General features: G+C 41.7%; 2 protein-coding genes across 11 annotated transcripts in view; one reads left to right on the top strand and one right to left on the bottom strand.

Moving 5' to 3' along the window:
• myo9bl (myosin IXb-like) overlaps window positions 1–13120 on the bottom strand; it is a 54294-nt gene extending 41174 nt beyond the window's left edge. For 3 of the 10 annotated variants that reach the window (XM_084920555.1, XM_084920556.1, XM_084920557.1), the window contains exon 1: window positions 12676–13119. The gene's annotated coding sequence lies outside the window, so the exon portion shown is untranslated. Of the gene's footprint in view, window positions 1–4273; window positions 6800–12675 lie in introns of those variants that run through there. The other 7 variants (XM_084920549.1, XM_084920553.1, XM_084920552.1 and 4 more) reach the window with 5 other exon arrangements.
• Window positions 13121–23285: 10165 nt separating this feature from the next.
• s1pr4 (sphingosine-1-phosphate receptor 4) lies at window positions 23286–25788 on the top strand. Its single transcript, XM_084922706.1, has 2 exons — window positions 23286–23416; window positions 24069–25788. The coding sequence occupies exon 2, from the start codon at window positions 24221–24223 to the stop codon at window positions 25463–25465; it is 1245 nt and encodes a 414-aa protein (XP_084778832.1). The 5' UTR covers window positions 23286–23416; window positions 24069–24220; the 3' UTR covers window positions 25466–25788.
• The last annotated feature ends 375 nt before the right edge of the window (window positions 25789–26163 follow it).

Here is a 26163-nt window from a genome sequence, read left to right as displayed (position 1 = left end):
ACTATTGCTATTCTTGTTTGTTGAGAAGATATTTGCTTTATATATCTGGGATTTTTGTTTTTTTAAATATACACACACACACACAATACCATGAGATTTAGCATCTTCTTATACAGATGTAGTGACGCCACGCTTCAGTGGCGCTGTAACAGATTTGCACTCCATACATCTTATATGTATGATGACTAATCGCCAGAACATACGAGACCTACAGCTCAGTGCTGCGCTCGAACGCACCGTGTGCAGACCCATGAGCTGCTCACACTACACCTACTGGCTTTATAAAACGTACTGAGTGATTGTTGCAATGAGCGAAGATTACACTGCTCATCGTGAGTGTCAAAAGCAGACACTTTTGGATGTGACTCACCAAGTGACAGCGTAACAAGGTTCAGGGGAACGAGACTTTGGCAGATTCATACGTCCACATTTCAGAGTGGAACCAAACTCATGAAAGGTCGGAGAGGTTCAAACAATCAAAGCACGATAAAATGTTTTCTGCAGTTTTGTAAAAACTTTGCATACAGCTCTGCACACGTTTGCACCCCCTCCACAAAACCGTGACTGTGCACTTTAGGTTTGTATAGTTTGCAGGTGGGAATTTGCAGAGTTTTTTTCTCCTTTCAGGCTCATTGATTTCTTACTTCGACCACTTTATTTTTGACATAATTCTGATACAGATATCCTGAAAATCACCAAACCTCCACAAAACGTTAAATAAAGCTTTGCATTTTGTTTTTAGATGTGTTTGTGAAGTGGAGGAAATTGTTGAACAATCTGAACATCTGTGTTGAACTTAAATGTAATCATTTGTTTTACGATGATTTTCTAATGACTTTATCTTCTCGAGTCTACGTGCAGCCGTTACGGGGAGCATCTGCGCGGCTGGCCTCCATGCTGTCGAGAAAAGTGCCTTTGCCGTCCCGAGGGAAAGCGGAGCTGGGGCCGCCGAGGTATCCATCACCGCTACGCTGTCTCTGCGTGACCTAACGGGGATGAGAGGATCTGGCTCTTTGCCAAAGCGAGGCAGCATTGTGCTCTGTGACACCGACGAAAAGGAAGTTGAGATTCACCGGGTGTGTGTGCGTTTGTAACTTTGTATGTGGTTTCTGGCTAATGCTCACAGACGCACTCAGAAACACAGACAGAGATTGCTCCTGCTGCTGCTGAGTGGTGGTAAATCAGCCTCAGGGCTGAGGCTCCATAGGAGGTGCAGTTGCACCCAAAATGGCAGTGAACGGCTCCTATTAGAGCCATGTGGTCTATTCAAAGACGCAGCCTTTTGTTTAAAGGGACCAAAAACCTCAATCAGGGAATTAACTCATCCAACAGTCACCAACTGGGCTGAATAAGACAAGCACAGATATAGAGAGAGAACTGTGGAGAGAGTGGAGGAAGAAGAAGAAAAGGGCACTGAAAGCTCATCTCCTCCCCCTCCGTCTTTAAGTCAGCTCCCAGGCTGGCCAGCCACAAACAATAAAACCAGAGCCGAGGAGCATCTGCTGCTCCGTCTAAAGAAGAGGATAAAGGAGAGAGGAGCCACAGGGATCCAGTCTTTGACTTGATGATATTATCCCATTCATTCAACAGAGCTCACGGTCACAGTCATCTTCCCCGCTACACGGAAGAGAAGAGGAAGACATTATTAGAGATGATAAATTCAAACTCCGCTGAGAGATGATAAATATTTAACATGACAGCGAGCGCCCAGTTCTTCAAAACCATAACCAAATGAGAGTTAGCCAGCAGTCCACAGCCGTGATGGACGGTGCTAATCAATTATAACATGGTCATCTGAGTGCACCGCATTGATCTGCTACTCCCAATATCATGTGTCTGAGTCATGTATTGACAAACGGGCAGCTGTTCATTTGACATCCCTCGGAGGAAGGTATGACCCCAAATCCCCCACAGAGGTTTAAAAACAACGTTACAGTCTTTGCTGTATTCCTCGTCTAAGGCCTCCTCCTGTGCTGTGGAGGAGAGCTGACATTTGTAAACTATTACTTCATGTACATTTCACAGCGCCGCAATAATCCAGGAGGCCCAGGCCACGGCCTTACACTCCCCCTCGTCTCACCAACCGTCAGCCTGATCTGCACTGCTGGGTTTGTAACCGCTCCCTTTGCTGTGCCCCTTTGCCTCCGTCCTATCATTGTCTGTCAGAGAGTTACCTCCAGCTCCTCCCATTCGACCCCCCGCTGGTCACCCCCTCTGCTCCCCACCGTCTAACATTTGGTGCTGCTGGTTTAACTCGGTCCAGATGCAAAGTCTCCTTGAGTAGAGGAGAGCGGACGAGCTTGAGGAAACGCTCCGTACTATAAAAAGCCCGTGTTCAGGTGTTTCTGATTTACATGTAATGCCTCTTTACTAGTCTGTAACCCGTGCGGGTCAGACCAGAGGGCAAGCACCAGCGAGTGAAGCAGAGAGGTCAACAAAACAGTTACGAATGTAACACAAAATATTAGGAGTGTTTTTTATTTTTCAAACCTCGGGCATTGAGTTGCAACAGAGCAAACGTGATCTTAATGCAAATAAACATGCAAAGAGTATCCCAGCTTTCGACGTGTGCACTGCACAGCCTCAAATCCCAAGGATGTGTCACCTAGAGATTAATCCAAGGAAAGGATGGAGAAATATATGTTTCCGATCAGCGCGATGAGCCGAAACGTTAGATTCAAAGCAGCAGCATGCACATGAAGTACACCAGAGCAATGAGGCTGTTGCATGTCTGACATAATGCAACCCAGGAGCTGCTGCTCGGTGTGATTGGCTTGCTGTGGGAACCACGCGGGCTGGTGGCGACACGTTATTCCGGAGGGCTTTCCGGACAAGTCATTGGAGCCACGTACGACTAATAAACCAGTTTTGGTCGGCAGTGAACTCTTCCAGGATGCTGGCTGTTTCTCCTTCCTAGACTAAAAAAGTTTATTACGGTGAACAGAACAACAAATACCAGCATAACATCCTTTAATCCTTGAATATATTCTACATTTGACAAAATCGTCAATAACTAATAATGAAGTAAGATCCCGCTAAAATGTTTCCACTCTAACTGTTACATTTTTAGTGATTTATTAAAAAACAAACACTAGCTTCATTTGATCAAATGCAACTTTGATTTCAGAAGCTATTATTCACCATTTGCTGACATTTAAATCACCAAGTGATTAATAAGACTAATCTGATTACTCCGAATCATTCACGAAAATATCTGCTGACCTACATGAATTTAGTGTCCTATGTCATGGACCGGTTTATAAGGTTTGAGCATTTAATGAGATTTACTTGGAAAAACCCCGAGTTCACCAGAGTTCAAAATAAAAGTTTCTATTTGGACTTTTTCCCGCATTTAAAATAGGAAGTCATTATTAGCATCTTTCTGAGGGGCTTTCTGGTGTGAAATATGGTGCTTTGTGTTGCTGTGTCCACCTTCTGGATGCAACCTGGTTTACACAAGCCCATTTCGCTTGTGTTTATTAGATAGGAAACGCGTCGCCCCTTCTTAGCGCAATAAACTGCTATCGCAAGCACAAACCTACAGTATGTCATCTGCAGATGTGGGGCAGCTGCAGACAGAAATCAGGAAGGAGAGAAAAGGAAGCAAAGGGAAGGCGGCAGACAGAGGGGATTATTGTACACGCTCACTCATGTGGGCTACCAGCACTAAAAACACCTCCCAAACACATGACTCCATTGTAACACCAGAATAGTCGCTGCTCTGCACCAACTATATGTAAAATCCCTTACTCCCACAGCCAGTTCACATGCCACACTCAAGACGCATGCCTTTGTTCATCAGGGGAAATTTAAACAGCCAGACAGGTGGGAACAATGCCACGTACTACAAAGCTGATCATAGTAGAAACAACACAGCAGGAAAGAAACTGAGATGTAGTGTCTGTGGTTCACAACAGCATCTTTGAACCATTTGGATGCACCTTAAAGCCACTAACAGTACTCATCCAGTGTCTCATACACGCTTTGACCTCAGTTTCAACTTCGAGAATCGTGTTGTTCAAACACAACCCGCGTACATTTCCGCAAAGCTTAACGAACACAAACGTAAGAGCAAAACGACATAAATTCATGACCACTGCCACAAGAACCCCGAATTACGCTCAACTGACGAGACACTAAAGCTATTTTCCGAACAGCACATGTTCTTCTCCAGTCCTCGTCTTCCATCCTTAATGGACCGCATCATGTCTCCTAACACTCCCACCTGAGCCAGACATCCTGAATGATTTCTGCGAGATGAAATGCAACTTACATATGGAGCCATTCATCAGTGACCAGTGTCAGACTGCACGGTAAAAATAGAGCAAAAACAAACACGGCAGACCGGAGCACAGCCAATAGCGTAGCCGAGGTCTACTGTTCCTGCCCTCGGCTCGGCTCTTTCTTTCCATCTCTTGGCTCTTCTATGCCTCCCTTGTCTGTGCTCTTCTGTCTTTGGTTTTTTCTCTTTCCCCTCTCTTGTCACTCTCCACAGCCCTTCAGGCATCCAGTGGTGAGACTAAGCTGCAGTCGGCACAATGGGACACACAGTTCAACCCTTAAACTACAAAGCTGTGCCAACATGTCCACGCTACACACACGAAAATAAAATAAAAAGCTAACAAACGTAAGAAAAGCTGTACCAAAAAATAAATGCAGTTCTCATATGTGGTATTGCATTTTCCAAAGATCAAACTACGTCATGTTTAAATGGACATCTGCTCAAACTGAACAAACAGGATTTTACTTGTGTAAAATTCCCCGTGCTTCACCTGGTGCTGTAAGGAAAAGTCTCCATCTGTGCCACTTTCCCAATGTCCTCTGTAACACTGGCTTCTTTCTACCCTGGCACAGGCAACAGGAATGATTTGTCATCTAGACTGCCCAGCCTGGATGAAATAATCCTTTTCGTTTTCCCCTCAGGTCATTCCAAAAGGAATGACTAAGGAATGATGCTAACGTCCTCTTCCACCAACATATAAACAAGTCCAACCCAGTTTCTGCTTTTTGCTCTTTGAAACTTGAAGAATCTGAGTGAAGTTGTTTAAAATGAGCTTGTTTTAAATGGTAAACTAAAAGAAAAACAATTTAAACTGACCTTTCGTGGTAGCTAAACTACAGAGGTGCCTTCAGTACAACAGGGGCAATAGACACACATTTAGCACGTGAGATAAGGGACAAACGTGCTTTTTGGAAACAGCAATTAAGATTATTTAAGTATTATTTTTAAGTCAAATGTATCTGTGACAAAGGTGATCCTGCTGGTGAGCATACAGGAGAACCAAACAGGTAGAAAAACTAAGATTTCACCTTGTGAACTAGGGCTGCCACGATTAGTCGACTAGTCACGATTACGTCGACTATCAAAACCGTCGACGACTGATTTAATAGTCGACGCGTCGTTTGAAGCTTTGTAAGATCCTGAAAGACGCAGGAATAAGTAGTAGGATTTAAGAGTGTAATAACGGACTGAAACAGAAGATGGCAGCACTGCATGTACAAGGATGCCAGCTGCCGTTAAACCCCAAAGAAGAAGAAGTAGCTCTGTCCCAGAATTCATAGCGCAGCCCTGCTCAGTTTCCAACAATGGCGGCAGCTAGTTAGTTTTAATATTACTCTTATTATTCTTTCTGGGTCACAAAATAAACGTTTAACATATTTTCAGGCGAGAATGTAGCTGTGTAAACCTCAAATATCTGCTCAGTTTATCAAGACACCACATATTTTCAAAAGCGCTCCGACGTTTTCGGAGATGTTTGTTACCCACTAGCTCGATAGCTAGCCGGGGGCAAGGCTAACTAGAGCCGTGAGAACACCGGACTCCCGGCAAATCGTCTTCAAACCCACCGCCGTCTTTCGCTACTCAGGTTAAACATGATATATAAGTCACTTAGATAACTTAAAAATGTTATTGTTTGGCTTTTTTTAGTATTTTATTTGTTTCTGAGTAAATCGGTTTGGCTGAGATTAAAGTTATAGTTTTTACACAGCTGAATAAACATCAAGCAGACAGCTGATTATCAGAAGTGTGAGATGCTCGAGAATTTACTCCGGTGTCCTGTTATATTTTAGATAGCAAGGAGTTTATTAAACTTCACCGAAACAATCTGCAAATTTCATTAAAATGTAATAAACTATCATCTTGTCTTTATTTTTAGTTAGCACATACCTTAAACACTTAAAGCTGTAAGCTAATGATAGTTATATAAGAGCAGATGCTGCTGGTGCAATAAGTTTTACGTCCAATGGATGATGATCTGATTAGTCGACTAATCGCAAAAATAATCGGTGACTAGTCGACTATCAAAATAATCGTTTGTGGCAGCCCTATTGTGAACACACCATAGATTCACTCAACATAGAATGCGACTGGCTTTTATTAACCGTGCTTAACCACAACATTTGACACTCAGGCGCAGAGCAACAGCAAATAAAGCCTCAGGGTGTGTCCCTGTCGCCCATAATCCAGAGCCAAGGGACGGGATCAGTGACCACGCAGAGGATGGAGGGAGAGGTTACAGCTCGCCGCAGCCATCAACCAGTCAGGCTGACAGTAACCTCCTACACAGGAAGGAGTGACAGAAAGACTCCAGCCAGACATGTCAGACTGGAAATCAGAAAGCTGGCTAATATAACAAAACAGCCTCACAGCAGTTTGTGAAAGAAACACAGCCTCTAATCTATTGATTTGTATGTTTTCTACTCAGAGAGTGAAAAGATCCACATTTGATGGCATGAATCATTTCGCTGCTCACACCAGAAGCCACAGGGTTTTATTTTCCTTAATTTGCATCACTTTTATCACCTTATGAACTTAACAAATTGTCATTAAAATCTACGATGACAACGATCCGGGTTTGGGCTAAAAAGCTGCCGCGTCTCTAAAAGCCTGTTGGCATGGTTGCCATAGTGATGCAAACAGTCTCTGAATGTAAACAATCGTGATGCAGCACGTTGACTTGAACCCAATGCCATACGAAATCACTGTACTTGAACTGCTGGAGGTTTAAGTGCACCTTTTAGACCAATTTGCACTTTTACTATGGAAAATTATTGATTTGTACATTTTGGATAAACCAACAGATTATTACTGCGCCTACACTTAGAACATAAACTGGCACATTCGTCATAATCATAATAATCCAAATTAGACTTCTCATCTTGACGTGATGTGTTTGACAGCTGCAGTGATGACTGAGCGAAGAATAAGACGCAGCAAACAAATGCACTGTAAGTAGGCCATCCATAAACGATCAGCCTGCCTTTTCCTCACTTGTACCCTATCATTACAGCTGGGACTATTTATAAAGCCCATAAATTGAGCTTACCACATTGAAAGAGCAGACTAGGAGAGTTACCAAGGAGTTTTTGGAATTGAAACACTCCACCGCTCGCCTTCATTTTGCGTCTCTTCGGCTGCTTACATAAACCAACTTGTTCACTCACTCCCTCGTTCAGTCTCAACAAAACCATGACTGCATGCTACAAATGTCAGCTAACAGTTTCTGCAGAAAGCAAAGCTTTTTGCCTGATGTTTGCCACAGCAAGGCCGGAGCTTTTCTGTAACAGACTGCAATGCACAGAAAGCACAAACATATGGGCGCATGCTGGTGTCCCAGTTCTTCTTTCTGCATGGATTCGTACTCCCAGTTTGCTTTACCAAGTGAAAAAGTAACACTAAAGGGAATCAGAAAGTTGGACTCATCACAATCAACTGATTGGTATGTTATCTTTGAGTGATGATGCTATAAAACTGCCTGAGCCCACAAAGAGTCAGAGTGAAGCCCCTCCTCTTCAGTAGCATTGTACGTGCACGCATGCACGCACACGCACGCACGTCTCTACATGTCAGGCTCTCCTGGCCAAGCCCTTATCAGTGCCTTCACTACACCTCACGCAGTATAAAACATTCAGGTTTTATACTGCGTGACTATGCTGCAGTATGTAGACCGGGTGACAACACACAGCACGAGCATGTTCAACAGCTAGAGAATAAGAGTGATTCTGTGAGCGTATTTAACAGACATCTGTGCATTTTCCTTTTATTCATGACCTTTTGATGAACAGATATTATACTCAAACAAATCAAATCCCTGCTAACAAAACCAGTAATGAGATTTGATTACGACTTATGAGGAGAGAGTAAGGGATTTTCCTGTGAGGAACATCTGCTGTGGGTGCAACAACTTCCTCTATATATAATCAGTTTGTACAGTACAGTTTATTATCCACAGTAAAAGTCCCCAAAATAAATCTGTGATTCTTTTGGTTCAATTCAAGTTTGCCCACTGCTTACAGGATATAGAGATGGCCACGGTGGCTGATCTATTCGACCTACTGAGGCTGCTCTGCAGTGTCACGGGACTGCAGGTGTCTGCATCATTTCACAGGTAGCCTGTATATGCCAGTACACCAGCTGCATGTACAGACGACGCATGCTGCAACAGTGACTTGTTAGGAAACACAGCGGTACCACAGCCCGCTATAGCTCAACCTGTTCTCCTGTCCTCATTCTGTCAGAAAACTTTAAAAGTAAAAGAAGGATGCAGACACTCTCTGAAAAACTGAAAACGCAGTGGATGCAGTGGCCATTTTAACCCAATTTCTCACTCTGATCATGAGTAGTGTGAGAAACCAAATAGCTTCTGAGTAATTCACTTTTAGAAACCCTCCCCCAAAACATGTGACCATGAAAACAGTTGAGATAAGATATACTAGGCAGAGGTGCTGGCCGATCCTCTGCAAGCTACACTGCCGCTTTAGCCGAGTGCCAAGAGAAAATAGCCTCACACGTCTCAAGTCACCAGTTCAAAATAAGATGATTATGAGTAACTAGCTAACCAGAAGTAATCTTACATCACATCAATGTAAAAATATACCAGTATATTTGTATTTGCTTTCTACCCCTTCGTAACCTTGAAAAGCAACTTCCTGGCTGTGGTGTCGCTGCAAAAAACAGCTTGATAAGCGCAGCGTTTAGAAACAACAAAAGTTCCTGTAATGTGGTTCACTTTAATGATCCCAATCAGCCACAGCTCTGCATTTATTTTACATACATTTAAAAAAAGTAGGCCAATGGCTTTGTACAGCTCTATCGGTTTACAAACTGATATCTGTGGGAAGAACTAACACACCGAGTGACATTTCATCAGTCAAAGCCGAATATGAAAGCTAGCTCTCCCGCAGTCCTCCATGAGAAATAACAGCTCAGCGATATAGAAGAAAATCTTTTACATTCACAATTTTACGCAATTACATCCAACAGGATGTTTAGACAATTAAAACTGAAGGCTGATCTGGAGATGTGGCTGGCTTTAGGTCCCCTCCCCCATCTTTGAACCACTGTCAGATCTGCAGCGGGGTTTGGAGACAACAAACCATTAGTGGGGGCCATATGGCTCTTTTCTTTCAAAGGATGGCAGAGGGCCATTCTGTGGACTGGCTGAACATTTACATGCATTTTAAAGAGGTCTGTATAATTTTGGGGGGTTTGGCCGTTTGCAAAAATTTAAGTTGGTGGGAATTTGGGTAAAGTGGGGGAAGAGTCCGAGTAATACTGCATCTCTGCTTTGGATGTGATTTATGTGAGAATAAAGAGCACGGTGTGTTCACATCTGAGTCACAGTGGCATTCATCCCATTTCTGGAAATAGCCAACATTTCTATGAATAGCTATAAAACAGGAAGCATTTTTAATAAATGCAAATCGAATCTTTGAGCTTTCTCTCGGGGATCGGGGGGTTCATTTAATTTTGAATGCGACAGACGGGGACACCGACGATATCCTGATGTTTAACTGGCATCGCTGCGCGGTCAGCAGGTCCCATATAATCAGATCTGTAGGTGCTGTACACACCCACAAAAGCTTCCCATTACAGCTGGAGAATGTGGTTAACACCTTGTTTCAGCAAAATGTATTACACATGCAGTGACTGTGCACAGAATAAAATTATGAGGTGATGTTTATCGGCTGAGCGGCACAATAAACAGCATTAAATCTAATGAAGTCGTGCACATTGTTGTAATCTTACTCTGAAAACTGGTTACAGGCTGTCACTAAAGCATTTTTGTGGCCTCGTAAAGGACCTAACCAGATGAAATTTACAGGGTTAAAAAACTGCACTGTAATCAGTTTTGAGCTTCAATATTATAGTTTATATTTTCAGCTAACCAGGTGATGCAGACTAACACAAACAAGCACTAGTCCCCTGCATGTTGGACCTGTTTTAATAATTCACTGGAGATAATGTCACAGGTCCATGTGGGATCAGCCAGTACGAGATAAAGAAAGGGCTCTATTTTTCTTTTTAAATCCACATGTTCATACAAAGCTCATCTTCCAGTCATGATTCCTTCTATCCCCAAATAATGTTCAAATATAATGATCCAAGACCCCGCAGTTCCCACACAGTCTGTACTTTAGACAGATATTTATCTAAATAATAAAACTAATAATAAATATAAACTATTCTTAAAGGGTCCAAGAGCTGTTCTGACACACTTTCTTTTTGCATGCAGAAGCTTCATACTTCTATACTAATGATACTGTACAAGCGAGTAAAAGCTACTCACACATGTCATTGGGACCGTTTTCAAATGTGTCATTTAACACGTACAGCAACATTATTAATATTTCTATACTAAACCTTTTAATTAACAACATGTGAAAATTGTGACACACATGCTCATACAATGAAAACACTGTGAAAGCCTCCTGTCAACAAGTTTTTCCCCCACCCACTTCTATAATGCCTGGGTCACAAGGTAACAACTTGAAGCTGTGCACCCCTACACCAGCTGACAGCTGACAGCTATAATTTTCAACTTTCTGGTCTGTCCCCTTATTTCAACCCATTCCTGAGCATGTGATTGCCAGCGTGTCAAAAGGAAGTGTGAATGCAAAATTGCAGCAAAGGACTTTCTAGTTAAACCACAATTCAGTAAATGAGAAATGGAAAGACAGAAACAAGGAGGGAGTAAATACTGCGCTGTATGATTACTTTTTTCCCACCACTGAGACGGTAGCAGTCGTCACAGAGGCAGTGATCTGAAAGGATCCATTAAGGTTCTGCATACATTTGGACATGACTATACTTAAACAATACTGGGAAACCTCTTTATAAATGTTACCCAGATAACACCACCAGGCATTTCCTTTAAACGGAGTTAACAGTAGTTCCCCAAAGCAGATGCAAATGAGAGGTGGGAAAGTTATGTAGGGGTTATGATTAGTGATATTACTAAGCCAGACAGTCAGTTAACTGTTTGAATCTTGGCTCGCTGCAGTGCTGTCCTGAGATAAAGGCAACATTTAAGCTTGATATGAAAATAAAAGTGCCACAGAATACTTCAATACTACAGCAAAAGTATGAGGTCATCTCCCATTTCTTTATATTTTGCCTCCAAGGAGCTAGACTTTCAATTTCTAAAATAAATAAATAAATATCTAAATAAAAGTTTTCTGGAGTTGCCTGCAGGCTTCATTCCAGACCATTTTCAGACGAATGCTTCTTATTGTTTGTTTGTTGTGTCACTGACCTATGAATCACTAAAGCATAAAAAAGGTACATAACTCAAAAGATGAATCAGAATCATCCCCACACAGCAAACCTGGCAAAGAAGCCGTTTTCAGCTGTGTCTTTAGGCACTTGTTGATAGCAGCCTGTTGCAAAAACATGTCATTTGGTCCCATTTCTTCAAGCATGAAGTAGTATTTTTGTACCAACAAGGTGATTCACAAAAACTACTATCACCACCCCAGAGCCCGAACCTGAACATTACTGAAACACCGCGGGACAAAAATGGAATAAAAAGCGATCAACATCCAAGGATGAACTCTGAACAAGCCTGGAGAACTATTCCTGAAACTACTTTAAAGAAATCATACCAAACACTGATTTTCAGGCTCATTAGAAAATTGGGCCATCTCTGGTTTGCCCTGTATAATGGACTTAGATTTACAGTTGCACTTTTCCATAAATCGCTGCAACTTTTCCTTCGTTTTCCTACCAAAATACAAGAAACGAGGGTCGACTCGAGCTTTAGCACAGCTCTGTGTACGAGTATACGTCACCTTTGATTGTGCAACCATAATGAATTAGGGCTACAAACTCATGTCTTCATGTGCCACATGCACGACAGTTTGCAACAACAGCTGACACTTCCTGGATAATTCTGGCTGGATTTATGTCACCCAACACAAAACAAGTGGGATCCTTTCATTGTGAGAAGCCCGGTGACAGAAACCTAACCGGGCCCGCGAACACTCACTGCACTGCAACGAGTCTGCCTCGATTCTCGGACGTTCACACAACGGATGCAGCTCCGCTACTGTGTGTCACTGACATGCTTTGACAAACAGACATGCTGCTATCACCCGCGACCACAACCGGTCCAAAAACTGGGAATGCTGCCTGATAGCGTGTCTTAAAATGGGGCTTTGAAGGGGGACGGTGAAAGGGTTAACGCATTATGAGCCGCCTCACATTAACTTCCTATAACAGCTCCGTCAATGTAGTGCCTGGTAACCCTAAAAATAAAACACATAGCAACAGCAACTAAAGTAAAAACACTGCAACACATTTAGGACTTTACTGTAACAACGTTTTCATTAAAAAAAAATAAAAGAAGGAGCTCGTAAAAAGCTAAGAGCTCAAGCAAACTGACTTTAACGTACCTTTGCCGTCTGTTTTTCTCATCGTCGCGGTGTAATCCTCAAAAGCATTCCCCGCGATTCAACCAACTGCTGACAAATAATAATAATAATAATAAAACAAAATAATAATCTACTCTTCTCCCCCCTCTCCTTTCTCCTCTGGTGAAAATAAGGCTGATTTACAGCACGCAGGCTAAGAACGGTGAAGTCCCAAACAGACAAAGCTCAATCAGTTTGAAGGTTTCAATCCGAGGAGAAAAGAACCTGAAATGAAAGAGAGGGAAACGCGAAGACCACTTAAACGCGCTCATTAAACAGCAAAGAATCGTTTGGGGGGATAAAAATTCCTCCTTCCTCGCAGGCGGTGTGATTTCAGACCGGCTAACCAGCTAGCCTGTCGCTACTTCCTTTCTCTGTGCCTAAATAACAGCAGCGGCAGGCTGAGCTGAAAAAGTTGAGGAAAAAGGCACACACACCAGATTCTATACAATAAAGACACCCTGTTGCTCACAGGGGTCTGTAGGAGAGCAGCGCCCCCTGCTGTGTTAGCGGTGGTACTACAGGTGTCACACAAAGGCTTTGTGTTTCACCCGCGTTTTCTTGTTGTTTGTTTGTTTTTTCCGCCTCAGTGAGGAGGCACAATTGACTAGTTCACGTAAGCTACATGAAATAGCAGCTATATAGCAAATAGCAGCTAAAATAGCTAATCTCCACTTTGTTTTGTATTATTTGTATTCTGACACCACTAGTTTTAGTGGAGCGTTCCGTTGTCCTAGCAACAGCGTCTGATTTTTTTTTACCCAATAAATATACTCGGGATTCTTTGGACGTCATCTCTGTACAGTCCGTATGTATATGCTGCTGGGTGATCTTTCGTTTACTATTATTCCAAAACCTTTACACCTAGCCTCACATAGCAGAACCTTTCAAGGGTCAAGAGGACAATTTAGGCTTCAAAAATTGTATTAAATAAATAAATAATAGTAATACAATTGAACTGAGCCTCTATTTTATAATTTTAATGATAAATCCATCAAACATATATATAAACATATATATGAAGATATATGGAGAGAGATAGGATAATATCAATGTAAAATAATAATAATAATAATGGTACTGGATTGCATTTATATAGCGCTTTTCGAGACCCCCAAAGCACTTTACAATTCCACTCTTCATTCACTCTCACATATATGCAGGCAAACCACAGTTGTAGCCACAGCTGCCCTGGGGCAGACTGACAGAAGCAAGGCTGCCATATCGCGCCATTGGCCCCTCTGGCCATCACCAGTAGGCGGTAGGTGAAGTGTCTTGCCCAAGGACACAACGACCAGGACAGCGAGAGCTGGGGATCAAACCGGCAACCTTCCGGTTACAAAATGAGGAAATAAAATAAAATTTTAAATAAAACATAAATAATACAATTTCTTTATTCTATATTACATTTTACTTTAAATATTAAATTCTATCTTTTCAATAACCACACACTTTAGTTTCAAAAAAAATTATTTTCATATATTTGCCCAAATACACTATTCATATAATAATTCACACTTATGCAAAGGTGCTGTATTCAATTCTTGTGAGTTAAGAAAAACATTTATGACTATTTAACTAAAAGTGATAAGAGGGCTGTACAGGATAACATGGCTAAGTGGCTATAATAAATGTATTTTTAGATTATCACATTAATGTGACAAATAAATACTCCGGGCCACAAATTTAATAATATTTCATATGCTTTTAACATATATTTATAACGTATGGTATCAGGCTTGCACATCAGTGCTGGTATTAGTGTTTTCTCTTAAAAACATGCGAGCAGTGGATGGTAATGTACTGTGAAAGTCAAGGACAAATGTAGTTATATAAATAAAGGAAGGAAACTTTGACATTTATTTGTCTTCCTTTGGTCATACGGGTCACAGTGGTTACAGTGATGCTCGGTCTCATCAGAATATAATGGCGAAATACAAAATGTGTCAAAGAGGACTGACCTTTGACCTGCACTGACCTGCACTGAGCAAACGACTGGACGTGTCACCTCTTCTTTGTCATGCCATCTCACCGTTTTTGTCTCTTCCTTAAACAGCCTGAATATATTTTAGCAACAGGGTCGCACATATGTTGTGGGACACAATTTAATAGTGCAGAATTATAGTTGATGTTGATGTTTAAAAAACAGTTTAACAATTATAATAGATGTGTCAACAAAATCAAAAAGAAAAAGATTGGATATATAATTGTTTTACTGTTGTATCTGACATGCAGTTTTGGTTTTAGATTACAATTTTCTGCTTATGTACCTACTCTGTGTTCAATCCACTTAAATGATCTTTATTAAACTGTTATGCTATATATTTGTTTCAGTTCCTGCTGCTCTCTTGGCCAGATATCTCTTGAAAAACACATTTTGAGTCTAATGACACATTTTACCTGGATGAATAAACGATATATAAACTTCACTTTGCCAAAAACGGATCCACCTTGAGACAGGACTGTTCATTCTGACTTAAATCAACTGATATCATTCATATACTTGACATATAGCTGACAGATTATAGGCCAACATATTCAAAGTTTATGTTGGTCTAAAGTTCATGTTGTCCTGTTTACAGCAGCTTAAATAGCAGAAATAACTTTTTGAAGATCATCACTTTACTCTTTAATAATCTGGCCTTCATTTCCTCCTGTAGCAATTTATGCTAAAGACATCATTCTCACACCAAAACGACTGCTTGACTGTGGGATGAATGCTGTTAATTTTTTTCATGTACATTTTAATGTTTTTGAATTATTTAGAAAATTGTTGAAGCTGGAGTGGAGAGCACAGAGCAGGAGAAAAAGAAAATCCATCTGATTTTCAATCTGCCAACTAAAAAACAAAACAAAGCAAAACAGAAATTTCTACAGCTAATAGTGAAAAAAAAAATTTTTTTTCTTTATCTCTTACTTAATTACTTTGGTATAGTAATAATTGTCACAGCTGAGCTCTTTATCAGCAGGAAAAAGCTGTTAAACATATTAAAATACATTTAAAAGTTGAAAATTATCCTCTCTTCATTCTTCATTGGGCCAAATTGGAATATTTTCCAGGCCCCCAGGCCTAATGTTTGAGACGCAGGTTCACTGTATTCTGCATAGGACCCGAGCTAAGACGGACAGGCACGTGGCTCAGTTCTGAGCACAGAAAGGAATTTGCAGGAATACCAGAGGGGCCAAAACCAGCTGCTGGTAGAGCAATTGTTCAGACTTCAAGCCAATAGCAGACGTCACCATCAAGTGTGGGATCTACCAAGGTGCAGCTATACCAAGTGATAGCAACATCGGGAAGAAGGAACACCAGAAGCTGGAGAAATGCTAAAGACTTAGAGAAGAGCTTGAAAACCCAACTCACAGCAGACTGACATTAAATACAGTGTTGTGTACATTCTGTTCTGCTTGCTACGTCCTGGTAGGAGGGACAACAAAACTCATTTATTTTTATTTTCCTTTATTCATTGCTTTAGCTTACTTGGCAGGCACCTCATTCTTATTAGCACAGGGATTTTCCAGATTAAGGAAACTCACCAGGATTGTAATAAAAATGCACACAAGAAAAACAAAGCACAAAATACACGTTTTCTTCACTTAAATGACAAAATGAAAAATGCACAGACTTCGTTTGAGTAAGGTAAAGCAGATGTATTGTCCCCGTTCCACAGGCCCATTTTGAACTTGTTCGAACTTGTGACCATCCTTTCTTTTACCATTTTATCGCTGTCTCTAACAAAGATTTTAAACACAAACCTTAAGTCTTTATGGGGGAATATGCTTAGCATAGCTCTATTGTGCATTTGTTTTATTTGTCAGAGTGTGGCGGTTTGTGGGGGGATTTTCCCACAGTGTGATAGAAAGTGTGCTGAATTTACTATGAAACCACTGTTCCAAATATACAGATGTGAAACTGTGAGTTAAAATTGACCTTTTTAAAAAACAAAACCAAATCTGCCATCCACATCTTAAATAATTCCAGCATCCTAAAACAGTCCAAAAGCCAAATTTGTGGCTCATTATCTGAAAATTTGAACTTGGTAATTCAAACTTTTCTGTTATTTTCTCAATTTTGAGTTTTTTTCTCAGATGTTTGAGTAAGTAAGTCAAAATTCTGAGATAACTTACTCAAAACTGAGATGATAAAATTAGATTTTAAGATAAGAGTTCTTCACACAGTCCAGCTGTTTCCTGGATTCTTTTATTCTTAGCAGGAACATCGCTTTTCCACCACCAGATGTTGCTCTCTCAACACCAAACAGTCATGTTCACCTTCTGAAACATCTGTTGTGACACCAGCTGGTGTCACCTTCATAATCTATGGTGACAAATAAAGGCCATGAGTCATTACACTCACCTTTCTGCTCCTTCAGGCTCTTTGCACCATCAAGCTGTTTCTACGTTTATCCCGTAGATGTCAAAGGTGACATCAAAGACCCAACAATTAGAAGGAAGGCAGGTCTCAGTCAGTTTGTACAGTCTAACAATGATTCAAGTATGTGATCTGAACTAGCTGGTGGAGTGCTACAGGTTACAGGCAAGTGTTTACCAATATGTAAGCTAATCTAAATTTGCAGTACGGTGTGAAGTTTTCGTGTTCAATTAACTTCAATTTTATTTACACAGCGCCAAATCACAACAACAGTCGCCTCAAGGCGCTTTATATTGTGAGGTAGACCCTACAATAATACATACAGAGAAAAAAAACCAATAACCATATGACCCCCTATGAGCAGCACTTTGGTGACAGTGGGAAGGAAAAACTCCCTTTTAACAGGAAGAAACCTCCAGCAGAACCAGGCTCAGGGAGGGGCGGGGCCATCTGCTGTGATTGGCTGGGGTGAGAGAAGGAAGACAGGATAAAGACATGCTGTGGAAGAGAGACAGAGATTGATAACAGATATGATTCAGCAAAGAGGTCTATAGTGAGTGACGGAGGTGACTGGAAAGGAAACACCCAATGCATCATGGGAATCCCTGGCAGCCTACGTCTGTTGCAGCATAACTAAGGGAGGACTCAGGGTCACCTGGTCCAGACCTAACTATATGCTTTAGCAAAAAGGAAAGTCTGAAGCCTAATCTTGAAAGTAGAGATAGTGTCTGTCTCCTGAATCCAAACTGGAAGCTGGTTCCACAGAAGAGGGGCCTGAAAACTGAAGGCTCTGCCTCCCATTCTACTTTTAAATACTCTAGGAACAACAAGTAGGCCTGCAGTGTGAGAGCGAAGTGCTCTAATAGGGTGATATGGTACTACAAGGTCATTAAGATAAGATGGGGCCTGATTATTTAAGACCTTGTATGTGAGGAGCAGGATTTTGAATTCTGGATTTAACAGGAAGCCAATGAAGGGAAGCAGTGTTTGTTGCTGGTTTTCAGGTCAGCCACTGACTTCAGAACCAGCTGCTTATCATTACAAGGAGTCCTTATAATAACAGTCTTTGACTGGAGTTGATTAGACTGTTGGTTGATGATGGGACATGAGTGTCCATCCCCGAACTTACAACATGGAGAAACACAGACGTGACTTCTGGGTCAGAAAAAACCTGAAACCTGCATTTAATCTGACCACCAGATGGCGATAGCTGTGGTTGCCAAACGACTTCTTGTCGCGTAGAAGTCAATGGAAAAGTAGCTCTCTGAATTCAGTGGCATCATTTTGGGTCATTACAGCATTTTTGTCAGTTTTCGTAAATGGAAGGCTACCTTTGGGAAACAACACATTGTCAGTTACAAACTGATATTTATTGAGCATGCAGATTTACACTAATGTGCAAATGTCTTGAGTCACCCAATGTCTTTATATTTTGCTAATCTTTTTACAGTGCTCTTCAGCTTTCTGGAGAAGTTTTCTTTAGACAGTCTTTGGACCTGACTATCTTCACAGAAATGTTTGGCGTGAGTAACTGTGAATACCTAACTGAAGGGATAAATCAGTGTTGTGAGTGCACATAACAGACAACTTTGCAAAGAACACATTTTAAAATGTTTAGACTGTTTATTGCAAAAACACATGATGTGTCTCCATTTCTCTGACTGAATCTATGGAAAATGCCAAAACAGTCTGACAGGCGCAAAATGGTATTTTTGCACCAACAAGGTGATTCCCAATCAGCTGTTTGCTGAAAACTCGGCATATGTTGATTCAGTGTGTGTCCTTACAGAAACTGAGGAAACAGGACAAGTGGAGAACAAAAGAGGTGTCAGCCCTAAAAATGATCAACAGCAGATAAAGTAAAAGTAAAGTGAAGTAAAATTTTATTTATATAGCACCTTTCAAGATAAAATCACAAAGAAATAGGGAACCACCCTCCACCTCATGATGCTTAATCGACGTAATCAACTTTAATTTGATGCAGTGTGGGAAAAAAATGCACAGAAATCAATTATTTTTCAAGAAATATTAAATAGATTCAACATCTTTCTTCAACAGAACTGCAGACTGCACAGATGGTACCTTCCCAAAGGAAAAAGTACTATAGCTTACTAGGGTATATTAGACTTAACAGTTACTATATACAGTAATGGACTTCTGTACATCAGATTAAAATTTTGGGTGTAAGATTCAGATAATTATTTATTAAAAGCTCGACATTTTAAATGAGAATAAGAAAGAAAAGTATGTCTCTGTGCCCCCTTTTCCCTGTTCATGCCCTATCGGCCCCCCTGGCTAAACTTTGCTAGATCCGCCCCTGCACAGTTACCAGCCGTCAGCTGCATAGAAAAAGATCCTGGTGTAGAAAGTAATATTAAATAAATTCTAACAACAGCTTATCAAGCTTAAACGTGCTGCTGTTGTTCAGCCGCTGGTTTCCTCTTTCTGGTGCAAAGTGGGCCAAAAACAAAGAAGAGGGACGGACTCGCGACAGAAAAGCCGATCAGCTGATCATTGATCAGTTTGGTGATTGAAGTAGCAGCAGGAGAGAGAGAGAGAGAGAGGCAGTCGCTCCATATATCGGTTGTTAAGCTTAATGCGGGAATGCTTTACAAACATTCAGAGATGAACTTACACACTTGCTTTACTTCTCTCTGGGAAAACTTCCTGGGAGATGAAATGCTGGTTTGGTAGCGAGGCTACAAATACACACAGCTGCTCTATCACCTGACCCATACTGCTGCAACGCGCTACGGTTATGAGCCGAGTTACGCTGTGTCCAAGTTTTGTGAGGTGCTTTTCTGATATTTAATGGATCGATTACATTTTTTATTTCTCTCCGATATCGATCCAGTGATTTAGGTCAGTATCGGACCGATACCGATATGTAATATCGGATCGATCCATCTCTACCTGAGACGTGCATCTAGCCCTTCAGTTGACCCAATTCACTGACTTTCAAGATCAGTCGAAGTGTTCACACTATATTTTTGCCTCATACACTGCATTTCCATGTATTTTTGCACCTGTTTCCCATTGTGGGGTGGCTGCAGCTCAGGTGGTAGATCAGCTCACCTACTGCTGGTGGTCTGATCCTAGTCTGCTCCAGTCTACCTGCCAAATATCCATCGTAGTATGAATGATGTGTGAATGTTAGTTAGGAAAAAGTGCTTGTGCAAATGGGTGAATGAACAAGTTGTGCTGTGAGTGCTCAGATGAGTAGAAAAGTGCTATAAAAGAACAGGTTTTATTATTTCCTAGCAAAATATAAAGAAATGGGCCACCCCCTTTTTTTTTTTTTACAGCCAAAATGGTGATGAAGCAAATATCAGGGTCAAATCAGGACTTAATAAGATGGGTGACATAAACAGCTACGTCCACCCAACAGACTGTCTATCCACTTAACTTGGAACCTGCCCAGTTTGTATCACAGGTGGTTATTTTAGCTGCCGAGTGTCATCGACTCACTATAGTGTCTGGTGGTCACGTCACTGTGAATCTCTTCCTGTGTGGACTGCCCGTTTCACCTGCATTCTATTAAATGGTCAGCAGGGGAGCGACTGGTTGCAAAAAGAATAGTAGTTGTACAGGAATCGATGGGAGCCCCCACCCCTCCACCCGTGACTTCAATAAACCTGATGTATTGCTGGACTCTGTCACTAGTTTCAGGTAACAGTGAATATAACTTTTTATATTCTGGTTATAAATGGAGTCAAAAAGGGAGACTGTCAAGGCTTCGTCCATCAGCTGTGACTTGTTGATTAGAAGTTGTTAGCCAATAAGCATGGAGTGTCATCACTGATTTCACAGGCAGATGTGCTCCTTCCTCATCAGGTCCACTTTAGAAATACCGAAATGTTGATGGTAAAACGTTCAGCTCGAGCTTTCACAACAGGTGTTCTCAAATCAGCAGGTGACGTCAGCCGGTTACAGAAACATCTTTCACAGGGTCTGTGTTGTGGACCAGTCTGTCTTCCTTTGTGCAGTGACTCTATAAACGACTTTTCTACTGTCAGTTTCTGTCAAAAGAACTTGGACTTAAATAAAATGGAAACACTGCATTGCTTGTCTTGAAACTGCACTCCTAGTCCTTCCTTGGGTGAACTTGCATCTTACTAACGAATACTGCTGTTATCACTACTTTGCTTTTAAGAATGCTTCACGTGTGATTACGCCATCAGCGAAGAAAGCGCAGGTGTTTTCAATCACTCGTATCACTCATCAAAGGTTACTGATGTCAGTGACACTGGCTGTGGTGAAAACAGTCAATAATCTGATGTAAAAACTGGCACAACAGCAATTTTCTGGGTTTTTTAATCTTTCATTGGTTAACCACTGCAGGAAAAAAACAACAACAAAAAACAAGCCAAAGTGCACAACTCCACATTTGTGTTAATTTCAACAGAAAACTTGAAAAATGCACAAAAGTTCACCATAGAAAAACAGGCCTTCAGGACGTTGTGGATTTCCTAACAAAGTGTTTAAGGCATGAAAGTGCTCACCGTCGATTATATTTTCACATGAAGAAAGAGAGGAAGTCTGAAATCCGTAAACAAAGACCTGGCAAGAACAAATTTCGTGAGTATGATATTGTAGCAACATGGTGACTTGTTCTTTAGAATAACTGATTCCCTATTGGTGACCCATCAGCTGCTCTCCTCTGCATTCATGCATTTTCACCTTAGCTTTAGTTTGCATGCTGGTATAGGTTTTCCTCTGCAGGCCTGAGTCTGCTGCACAGGCCCTTTGTAATCCTCAGCAGACACACACATTTAAAAGATGCTTGGCAGTAATTTGGTGGCTGTCACTGGAAACACAGTAATATCGCTGGTCATAGTTGAGGACGCACTTTTGTTTAAATCCCTTGAAGTGGAGACCTGCAGAGCTGGACTGCTTATCAGTGAAGAAGAAAAAACACACACTCATGCAGTTGTGGCCAGATACGCACATTGTGGTTATGGAGTGCTTTGAAGTTGTATTTTCAGAGTAAGGGCGTTTTCAACAGTCGTGGGTGTTGTTGACACCTCAGGATGTTGTAGCTTGTTGTACATTTTCCGGGTGTTTTTCTTTTTCCTCAGTTTATTCACAATAACAGTTTCGCCACCACCTTCAGATATACAGAGTAACACAAGTCCTCTATCGACCATGATGGAGGACGTGTCTTCAACACTAAAAAAGGAGAAGTTGTGTTAGTCTCGCAGGGGGACAGCACAGAAATTATGTAGTTAATCACAGTACACACAATGTAGGTCAAATATATATGCATGGGCGACCTTGTCTCGCCGTTTGTTAAAGAAACCGTGCAAACTGGAATAATTCATGCAGACGCAGGCGACTGCAAGAATGAAAAGAGATATCTGCTTATAAGAATAATTGGGCGCTAGTATGATTGGTATCATTTGACTTTTTTTGGCATTTGATAAATGATAATTACAGTGCAGCAGCACAATTACAGCCTGCTTGGCTCTGGAGCATTAAATGTATAACAACAGCTCTTTGAAAACGTCACTCGTGTTCGGCCACGAGCTCTGGTTTTGCTCATATCTGAAATTTGGTTTCTTAATTTTGGGGTCTGCCACTGCTTTCTGCTTCTTGCAGGGCGTCTCTTGTGTTTGTGTGTTTATGGTTTGAAAATGGCCACAGCTTCAGCAGTAATGTCTGCCTCGTGGCATGTGGTTGGGGGCCCACTGGTGCATGGCAGGGGGTTTGCTGAAGACAAGGGTTTCATGCGTGGTGGCTGTGTGTGAACAATGTAAGTGCGGCCTGCACACCCAAGCCAACAGCCCCAGCTGCAAGGGAAGATATATAGTATGAAACCTCACTATCTACAGGGAGGGGCACCTGAGTTCCTGTTTTTCTCTTGTATTTTCCCTTTTATTTTACTTGCTTATATTTGAGAAAAGAAATTGTCATAACTCAGCAAGAGGCCAGTGCAAGTGGGTCTTTCCCCATATCCTTATTGCATAGCAAAAATTTACAACTAGTTTACAACTGGCACGGGTTTTGAAACCGTCTTTCCCGTTACAGGCCATAGAGCGACTTAAGCAATAGATTTGATTGGCAGTAGCGGTAACAATGTGCGACGTCCTGGGAAACAATAAATAAGAAGGTTAATAAACCAGAAAAAAATGTTGGAGACGAGTAAATGATCACTTGTTTTTTCTCGTTACACAGTGATGGAACATGTGCAGCCTCTCTGTTATGCATGTGTGAATGTGTGTGTGAATGTGTGTGTGTGTGTTGGGTGTGTCGGGCTTACTTCCCCATGTAAGTAAGACTGTACTGCAAAAAACTCTTTAGTCAGCGACAGCAGCTGCACTATCACACACTCAGCATCACCAAGAACGGCCAGAGGTAAGAACTCACCACTGCACCTTCACCTCACTGCAGCTCTGCAGTGAAGTCAAATTCAAATCGAATCAAATTTATATTATAACAGGAAAAAAAATTTACACCCATAACTTTTAAACATAAATTCCAATTAAACGCCAATCAATTAATTAATTATAACATTTGCTATAAAGATTAAACTTGGTGTAAAATGTAGTCAAATATATATTTTTTCCACTCAGATATTATTGAATACAATTTCAACACAACGGCAAAGCTGCATTTCTTCAAATATTTTTGAATATATTCACATATATATATATAAAAGAAAAAAACTCTTTTTTTTGTTGGTAATTATTTATTATAATTTCGCTAATTTTAAACGTGGGAATTTTAAGCAATTATTGTTTTGCATTCTTGATAACAAAAACCCCATGTTTTTCCTTCATGTGGTGATTTAAATGCCCCCATTTCTCACTCATCCTGTGTTAACCGCAGATAGGTGGAGACTGTAGCGTTCGGGAGACATTTAAATGAGGCCTTTTAAACTGACTGAAACTTTGCAATGAAGCGTCTCAGAGTGCAGTACTGAGAGTGAGGGAAATTTCGTTCATGGCTTTGATTTTCATACAGAAATCACTATTGTTTCTTTGTTTTCTTCTGCTTTTATTCTCAGGTGTTTGTTGCTCACAGGCAGCGAGCTCCAGTGGTTAGAGTGCGCCCATAGCCTGTTTACTCACAGGAGTTTCGCACTAATTCCCGTGCAGCTCAGTTCAGCCTGTTCTCACCCAAATCCTTCATCCGACCGGCCGGCTCAGTTTTCCCATCATGTGTGCCTTGGCCTCCCTCACGTCCCCTTCCTCCTGCCCTCACATGTACAACATACCCACCTACCAGAGCAACAGCACCGCACCAAATGCCACCAGCGCTGCAACTGGGATCAACCACGTGATCCTGAGGCATTACAACTACACCGGCCGTCTGCAGAACAGGACCATCGCGAACTCCCAGAACCAGATCAGTGTCTCCGTGGCCGTCTTCCTGTTCTTCAGCATTTTCATCATCCTGGAGAATCTCCTGGTGCTGGTGGCCGTCATCTCCCGCATCCGCCGCAGCCGTCGTTGGGTATATGTTTGCATTGCCAACATCACACTCAGCGATCTCCTCACCGGAGCCGCTTACCTGGTGAACATCTGCTTGTCTGGCAGCCAGACCTTTCGCCTGACGCCTGCTCTGTGGCTCTTCAGGGAGGGCATGCTGTTTGTGGCCCTGGCAGCCTCCATATTCAGTTTGCTGCTGATTGCTGTGGAGCGTTACACCACTATGATGAAGCCACTTCCCCAGAAGTCAACCAGAAAGACCTACTATCGAATCTATGGCTTGGTGGCGCTTTGTTGGGGTTTGGCGCTGGTTATTGGCTTTCTCCCCTTGCTGGGCTGGAACTGTGTGTGCAGCCTGGATGGATGCTCCACCCTGCTTCCTCTCTACTCCAAGACTTACATCTTTTTTTCTCTCATTATTTTTTTCCTCATCCTTCTGGCTATCGGTGTGCTGTATGGTGCCATCTACTGCCACGTGCACAAGAGTGCTCAGCTAGCGCCCCAGCGCAGTCGGAAGCGCTCCTTAGCTCTGCTCAAGACTGTTATCACCATTGTCGGGGTCTTTATGCTCTGCTGGGGGCCGCTCTTCATGCTGTTACTGGTAGATTTCTTCTGTGTCTCCCGCCAGTGCGCACTTCTGTTCAGTGCTGAATTTTGCATCTCCCTGGCCGTCCTCAACTCGGGCCTGAACCCCATCATCTACGCCCTGGGCAGCAGCGAGATGAGAAAAGCCATCGCTGAGCTGCTCTGCTGCTGCTGCCTCAGGGTTGGCCTCTGCCACCCAGACACATTCACATCAAAGGAGACCAGCAGCACCTCAGAGAGCAGGAGGGACAGTCTGAGGAACAGTTTTAATAAGGTCAGGAACCTGAGTGTGGCCTCCCCGCCATCCACCCCAAGCAAAACTCGCAGGGCACCTAGAAAATATAGGCTGAGCACCACCACCAGCTGCCTGTCAGTTTCAAGTGGTTAAACCACAACGCTCCCCTCCCAAGTAAACCAACCTGTGTGCACTGATGCACATCTAACCGTTTCCTCACAGTTTTGGTTTGAATGTTCACTGCTTCATGAAATGCACATGCACTGCTGACTAAACGCTCCAATAATATCCTCAAAATATTCCAGTTTGCAACAATGTTACAAGAATTTATTATTTTTTTTGCATAACAATACATTCTTTTGTAACTGTAAATGATAATTTACATTCACCGTACTTTTCTATTATTGCACTTATTGTTTATGTGAATATAAAATATGTACGTTTAAGTTGTTTTTTGTACTACTTCTGTTTAAGAAATATAAATAAAGTTTATTTTGCTTTATCCATGCGTGCCTGCTCTTTTCAGTAGGATAGTACCTCTGCTTACCTCTGGAGGGAGGCACCTCATCAGAGCTTTGACCCCCTCCTGCAAATGATCAGATGATTCAGTATCACTTAAACCTTCATAGACTGAAAGCAGACATTATACAGACCTTAATATCAATTCTAGATTTGCTAAATATACCAAATATACAAATTCCAGCTCGTTTAAATGATTATTTTAGTCTGCCTAAAGAAGGCTTAATCTGTATTCTGCAGGCATGTCGCTGTACATGTAATGCTTCTTTCTTTAGTTTCAAAAGCTTTTCCTAACAGGCTTTTCAAGAGGCCATTTCCAGCCTGCTCACCAT

The sequence above is a fragment of the Perissodus microlepis genome, chromosome 23 (assembly GCF_051167445.1).
Source record: "Perissodus microlepis isolate ML-2025 ecotype Zambia chromosome 23, ASM5116744v1, whole genome shotgun sequence".
Taxonomy (NCBI): Eukaryota; Metazoa; Chordata; class Actinopteri; order Cichliformes; family Cichlidae; genus Perissodus; species Perissodus microlepis.
The sequence above is the reverse complement of the archived record's forward strand: the minus strand, read 5'-3'. Positions and strand labels throughout refer to the sequence as shown.